This window comes from Otolemur garnettii, unplaced genomic scaffold, assembly GCF_000181295.1.
Source record: "Otolemur garnettii isolate 467f Iridium unplaced genomic scaffold, OtoGar3 scaffold00028, whole genome shotgun sequence".
Lineage (NCBI taxonomy): Eukaryota > Metazoa > Chordata > Mammalia > Primates > Galagidae > Otolemur > Otolemur garnettii.
The window spans coordinates 5,274,431-5,282,109 of NW_003852423.1; the positions used below are offsets into that span (position 1 = coordinate 5,274,431).

Below are 7,679 nucleotides of genomic sequence, written 5' to 3' on the forward strand. Positions count from 1 at the left end.
AAAAAAAAATAGCCAGGCGTTGTGGTGGGCGCCTGTGGTCCCAGCTACTTGGGAGACTCGGTTGAGCCCAGGAGTTGGAGGTTGCTGTGAGCTGTGATGCCAAAGCACTCTACCCAAGGGGACAGCTTAAGGCTCTGTCTCAAAAAAAAAAAAAGTATTTATAAATTAACTTGATGACATATATGCTAATTTGCTGAAATAGTGGATTAAAATAAAAATGTCAAAAACTATAAGGGTCTTGAAATTTTACCCTATTTTCAAGACAACAAAGTAGCTTGCCCATTTCACAGATGTTGATAGAAGATAATATTCTGAGTCAAGCTCAGAGACAAAGGACAGTTTATTACTCTAGTCATAGCTTACCAAGGTATCAAATTTTGCTTTAGTTCCTCAACCTCCAACTGTCATGCAAAAAAGGGCCAGATAACATCAACATCTACAAAGGTAACAGACTGCTTTACAAAACATGAACACTGAGTTTAGGGAAACAGAATTCTAACAGTATACTCCCTGAAACCCTAAAAGCTATGTTTCAACTTAAATTACACAAATTCAATCTGTAGTTATAAGTTTTAGTAACAGCTCAGGTAAAGGAAGTAAAACAACATAGGAACTGGTTCAGATATAAAACTAAGTATACAGAGTAAAACTAAGTATACTAAGTATAAAAAAGATAATAAACAAAGTATTAGAAAGGTAGATATAGTATCAATCTCAAATTTTTGAATGGATGCTAGAGTGAAATGGTACTACAATGGTAGTCTGAGGAAGGGAATCTAGCCAGTGTGCTGGGGAAAAAAAGGAAAGTAAAACTCTAGTGTGGAAAAGGAAAGCATTATCCACTCTTCAGACCAATGCCTCTTACTTGGCACACAGATTGCAGCAATCAGTTGGCTCTTTAGTAGTATAAGAGGAATCTCAAAAAGGGAAGGGGGAAAGACAGATTAAAAAAAATACTTGAAGAACAGTAAAGAAATCACCTTGACAAAGATCGAAAGCAGGCAAAAATAGGACCCTGCACACACAATGAAAAAGGTGCACAAAGCAAAAAGGAGAGCCACTCCCAGTGTTGGCCTAGCCAAACTGGGCCTTTGAATTATTCAACTGGAAGCTGGGGGGGAGGGGGGCGGCGGGCGCTGGGGCACGTGTGTGTAGAGGGAAAAAGAAGGGAAAATGCAGGCCATAAAAGCAGGCTATCATAATTATTTGTTCTAATACTTGCTACCTATACAAAGTAACTAAAATCCAGAAAAGTAATGCTTTTTTAAAAATTGCACTCAGAATAAGGACTGAAAATAATTTTTTTAAGTCTTATACTAAAGTATCTCTAGGTTGTCACAGCTGGTTTGTAACCCACAAGGAAACAGGAACCACAGTTGCCTGGAGAGTATCAAGCATAATGAAAAGGTCTGTCAAGACTAGTGTGTTGGACTGCACCTGCGGCTCAGTGGGTAGGGCGCTGGCCCCATATAGTAAGGGTGGCAGGTTCAAACCGGGCCCTGGCCAAACTGCAACAGAAAAATAGCTGGGCGTTGTGGCGGGCGCCTATAGTCCCAGCTACTCGGGAGGCTGAGGCAAGAGAATCGCCTAAGCCCAGGAGTTGGAGGTTGCCGTAAGCTGTGTGATGCCATGACCCTCTGCCCAGGGTGATAAAGTGAGACTGTCTCTACAAAAAAAAAAAAGACTAGAGTGAGTGTACTTTATTTTATACAATGCATGACACCTCAAACAAATAGAAAGCAGCACCTTGTTATTAAAAAAAAAATCACAGGATTTTAACATGTAAAATTCAGTTTTAGAAATGTCAAACTATATGGTGGCGCCCGTAGCTCAGTGAGTAGAGCGCCGGCCACGTATACCAAGGCTGGCAGATTGGAACCCCGGCCAGGCCTGCTAAACAACAACGACAACTGCAACCAAAAAATAGCTGGGCGTCGTGGCAGGCGCTGTAGTCCCAGCTACTCGGGAGGCTGAGGCAAGAGAATTTCTTCAGCCCAAGAATTGGAGGTAGCCGTGAGCTGTGACGCTGTACCGCCACGGCACTCTACCGAGGGCGGCACAGTGAGAGTTTGTCTCAAAAAAAAAAAGAAAGAAAGAAAGAAAGAAAGGTATGTCAAACTATAACATGCTCACACAGCTGGGCTAAAAAGTGCGCTCTTTCCTTTTCATCATACCCCCTGAGAAGGGCAGTAAGATTAAAAACAAAAAACTACCCAGGGTTAGAACTAGAATAAGCTCCTAGTGTGCAGCCCCAGATAAAATATTTGCCTGAGCACTTATAAATTTGCAATACAGCTTAGTGGTTAAGACTACGGGGTCTCATGCTTCACTGCCTAAGCGCATAGTGCCCTCCCTTGGTACAGCTGTGGCCTTAGGCACAAACAAAACTTCTCTATGGCTTTGTTTCCTCATCTGTAAAATGGGGTCAATAATAATAATCAACCTTTCACTGTACAGTTGAGAAAGCATAGGCATCCAGTGACCATTACCATAACGTTTCGTGGCAGTAGCATATCCAAGAGTTGCCTAAATTCTCAGTACAGAGATCTTTTGTTAGGCCCACCCAAAGAGGTGAGGAGAAGCACCCTGCAAATTCACCTACTACCAAATAGTCGCTTTCACATACATCGGGTCATCCAACCCTCACAATCGCGAAAAATAGGTCTTACCTCTACCTTACAAATGTAAAAATAAAACAGAAAGGACATTGTGACTTGTTTAAGACCGCTCAACTAGAAACGGATAGAAGGGGAACTCGAACTCAGGTTAGACTGGTCTCACTCGACCAGTCTCAAAAAACAAGCACAAGAGAATCTCCCGCTTCTCTCTCCCGCCCCGAAGGCCAAAAATGGAGTCGCAGTCTCCACCACCACCTTCCCTCCAGTCTCTCCCCAGTTTCTTCTCCCACTGACCCAGATAAATCACGAGAGGAATAAAGCCCCAGCGGATGGCAAACTGGCCGCCCTTGAAGAGCTGCTGCAACCTCTGCTTGGCCTCTTTGCTCAGCTTCACCATGGTGACTGCCGGGCGGCACAGCGAAGACCCCCCCACAGAAGTAACCGCTTCGGAAAGCCTAAAGAAAAAGAAAGTGCGCACGCGCCACAGTAGGCCTTTACGGCAGGAGTCGTGAGTGTCGCCAGCAGAGGTCGTAATTCATCGCCCTTAACTCGCACCACTCCACTGCGGCGTCGCCAGTGGAAGGCGCTTGCGTGTCTGGTTTACCTGGGTCACCCGCAATGCGCTTTCCTCTTCTCATTTTTGGGTCCACCTGTCTGTCATGTGAAGAGCCGTTTGGGGCTTCCTTCTGTCGGGAACGCCCTATCTCTTCCTCCAGTCTTACTCATTTTTTGAAGCCCATTTCTGAGTGTGCATTCTTTGACACAGAGGGAACGTTAATTAAATTTAAAAACTGCGTTTGAGTCCCGACTTTTACTCTCACTTGCTGTATAATCTCAGACAAGTTATTTAGCTAATCAAAATTAGTTTGTTTCTGCAAACTAGAGATTGAACTGCAAGGAAGGTTATGAACTGACGTCCAGTAGGGCCTCTGTCTGTGTTTTCTTTGACACTCTTCCCCTCCTAATTTTTTTTTTTTTTTTTTTTTAGAGACAGAGTCTCACTTTATTGCCCTTGGTGTCACAGCTCACAGTAACCTCCAACTCCTGGGGTTAGGCAATTCTCTTGCCTCAGCCTCCCGAGTAGCTGGGACTACAGGCACCCATCACAACGCCCAGCTATTTTATTTGTTGTTGTTGTTGTTGTTGTTGTTGCAATTTGGCCCGGGTCAGGTTCGAACCCGCCCCCCTCCATATATGGGGCCGGTGCCCTACTTACTAAGCCACACGCACCAACCATCCCAAAGTGTTTTTTAAACACTTTAATGCCAACATTTTAGAACTTGGAAAATCTCACATGAAATTCAAAGAAGCCAAGGAATCCCATTGCAACCACGGAATAGGAAACGTTTGCCCATCTTGCCCTCATTGGTTTAAAATTGCAGTGGTTCTTGACCCTTGCTGCACAGGAGTCATTCGAGGAAATGGAAAGTCACACTCAGGTTTGGGATCTACTCCTAGAAATCCCTATTAGTTTTGGAGTAGGACCTGGATACTGATTTGCTCTTGAAGTTTCCCCAAGTGATACTGATGTGTAGTCAGATTCTCCAACTTTTGATACAGTAATTCCTTGGCCCCAGGTCTAGGACTCCTTGTTTTTTAAGGCTTTAAAAGACTTCTAAATCTTCGACCTTAAAGCTTTCCTGGCTTGTTCTCAAGGTACATAATCACATTTTCTGTGAAACTCTTAAGATGCCCAATGGTTCCTAAAAATTTCCCCAATAATTATGGTTATTCTTGTGCTTGACTCATCTTTATAAAGATTCCTGTTATTGTGTAAACGGCTTTAAATACAACTATTTATTTTAATCTTTGCTAGAACTGGTAAGATCACATTGCATTGTAGTTTATTTTACTAATTCTTATAAGGATTAAAATACATTATTTGGCTCGGCGCCTGTGGCTCAAGCGGCTAAGGCGCCAGCCACATACAACTAAGGTGGCGGGTTCAAATCCCCACCCCGAGCCTGCCAAACAACAATGACGGCTGCAACCAAAAAAATGGCTGGGCGTTGTGGCAGGCGCCTGTAGTCCCAGCTACTTGGGAGGCTGAGGCAGGAGACTCGCTTGAGCCCAGGAGTTGGAGGTTGCTGTGAGCGTGATGCCATGGCACTCTACCCAGGGGGATAGCTTGAGGCTCTGTCTCAAAAAAAAAAATAAAATAAAATAAAATACATTATTTGCCTTATTTTACAGATAAGAAGACTGAGACTCGGGGATAATAAATAATTGATTCAAGATCACCCAATTAGTTTTCCTCTTACTCACTAGATTATATTGCCCCTTGTTGTTATCTGAGCACCTTCAGAACAGAAACTGTTTATCTTTTTACCCAAATGCCTGACACATAGTAAGAATGCAGTGGATGTAGCATTTATCCTGACAGTTGGAACAAACAATAACAAGGTCATTTGCCTTTCTCAAACATTCATTGAGCCTTACTATATGCTAGGCACCAGAGATATTAGGGGTTTTTTTTCTTTGTTTTGTGTATTCATAATAGATGTTCTTATTTTCAGGGTACGTGTGACAATTTAATACATTTATCCAATTTATGAAGATCAAATCAGTGTAATTGGACTATGCATCACCTTAAATAATTGTATTTTCTTTGTGCTAGAAACATTCAAATTATACTCTTCTATTTTGAAGTATTCAATAGATTATTATAAGCTATAGTCACCCTACTGATCTACCAAACACTAGGTCTTCTTTCTTCTATCATACTGTATATTTGTACCCATTAATCAACCATTCTCTTCAACCCCCAGTTTTTGTGGTTTATTGTTTTTGTGGGGTTATTTTGGCACTGCCTTTAAGAATTTCATGGTTGTGGCTGGGCTCAGTGGCTCACGCCTGTAATCCTAGCACTCTGGAAAGCTGAGGCAGGTGGATCCCCTGAACTCGGAAGATTGCCTGGGCTCACAGGTTCAAAACCAGCCTGAGCAAGAGCAGACCCTGTCTCTAAAAATAGCCAGGCTAGGCAGTGCCTGTGGCTCAAAGGAGTAGGGCACTGGAGCCATATACTGGAGGTAGCAGGTTCAAACCCAGCCTCAGCCAAAAACTGCAAAAAAAATTAAAAAGTAAAAATAGCCAGGCTTTGTGGCAGACACCCGTAGTCCCAGCTACCTGGGAGTCTGAGGCAAGAGAAAATATATATATATATCTGTGGCAGGTTTGAACCCAGCCCCTGCCAAACTGCAACAGAGAAATAGCTGGGCGTTGTGACGGGCGCTTGTAGTCCCAGCTACTTCGGAGGCTGAGGTAAGAGAATCGCCTAAGCCCAAGAGCTGGAGGTTGCTGTGAACTGTGATGACACCGCACTCTACCAAGGGCAACAAAGTGAAACTCTGTCTCTAAAAAAGAAGAAGAAGAAGAAGATACATTTTTTTAAAAAAAAAGATAAATCCAGCATGACTTGTTGGTCAAATGAATGTAGAGGGCACAGTAGAAAAAGTAGTAATGACTGCCCAGTTTTGAACTTGTGCAATTCACTGTGTTATTAGTCTCACTCCTTGACCTCCACAAAGTCTAAATTATGTAGAGTCAGCTCTCCAGTGTTCCTGTATCAGATTTGGAATGAGGGCAGCATTGTATAATGGCTAGGGTTGTGTTATGTTCCTTGGATACATTTCTTGGTGAAGGAAAAAAGGTTGAAAACCTCTCTTCTACTCTCAATGTGCCCTCCTAATTTGGATCCTTACAGCCTAGAATACATTATGACAATAGCAGGAAGATAACTGGTCTACCTGCCTCTGGTCTCCATGCCCACTATCTGTATACTGTAATGGACATTAATCTTCTAAATCACAGTTCTGCTCATGTCACTCCCCTATTCAAAAACTTCCAGTGGCTTACCAAGGGCTACTTCCCTAAATCTCAGTTTTCTGAAAATAAGTATAATTCCAAGAATATTATTGTGAAAAATAAGACATGATATTTATGAAAGGTCCTTGCAAATCTTAGCATGTTAGATATGTATTAAGTAATATCATAGTTAATGGTAAAAGGTAGTACCTAGAAAATGCTAGATAAGTGGAACCAACACCGATTAAATTAGTTAGAAGGAAAGAGGAATAGACATCATGGGACATAGCTGCTCTCGAGTGTGTACAGGTACAGAAATTCAACTGTATCTGTTAGATGGAGATTATCTCCTTTCCTCCAGCCTTGGCCCCTCCAGTTTTCCCTCCAAGCTTAATATCCTGGTTTTAAAACTTCAGTAATAAATCATTAAAAGATATTTTTATAAACACACATAAAAGATTCTTCTCTCTTTTTTTAGAGTCTCACTATGTCACCCTCCATAGAGTGCCATGGCATCACAGCTCACAGCAACCTCAAACTCTTGGACTTAAGCTATTCTCTTGCCTCAGCCTCCCAAGTACTGGGACTACAGGCACCCATCACAATGGCCAGCTATTTTTTTGTTGCATTTGCCATTATTGCTTAGCTGGCTTAGGCCAGGTTCAAACGCTCCACCCCTGGTGCATATAGCCAGTGCCATAACTACTGTGCTATGGGCACTGAGCCAAAGATTTCTCTCTTATAAATAATAATAATTAGGGCTGTGCCTGTGGCTCAAGGAGTAGGGCACCGGCCCCAAATACTGGAGGTGGCTGATTCAAACCCGGCCCCGGCCAACACACTGCTATATGGTATTTAATAATAATTAAACTACACACTACTATATGGTAATTAATAATAATTACCATATATTTATTAGTATGTGCATAGAAAGAATGCTAGAGGAATATATTCTAAATTCTTAGTTGTATAATTATCTCAGGGGATAAAGGAAGAAAATGTTGGAAATTATAACTTTCCATGTACGTATGTATTTCTGCGATGTGTTAAGTGCTTTTCATAATCAGCATATGAGCATTTTCCTTTTGTCATCAAAAAAAAGGTAGATTTTAAAACAAAATAAAATCCTCAAAGGCCTCCCCATTGCCTTTAGGTTAAAGGATAAAATATTTATTGCATAACCTACGTGGTCCCTGAAGGCACCATACTGTCTCTCATCTCTATGCTAACTCTGCCAGAAATGCCTTCCCATGCCTC

General features: G+C 42.1%; 1 protein-coding gene across 1 annotated transcript in view; it reads right to left on the minus strand.

Annotated features, from left to right (window-relative positions):
- The window catches only part of TOMM7 (translocase of outer mitochondrial membrane 7), a 10,083-nt gene extending 7,001 nt beyond the window's left edge, over positions 1-3,082 (minus strand). The window contains exon 1 of the mRNA XM_023512442.1: positions 2,913-3,082. Coding sequence (XP_023368210.1) covers positions 2,913-3,015 — 103 coding nt within the window. The 5' untranslated portion in view covers positions 3,016-3,082. The remainder of the gene's footprint in view (positions 1-2,912) is intronic.
- Between the last annotated feature and the right edge of the window lie 4,597 nt (positions 3,083-7,679).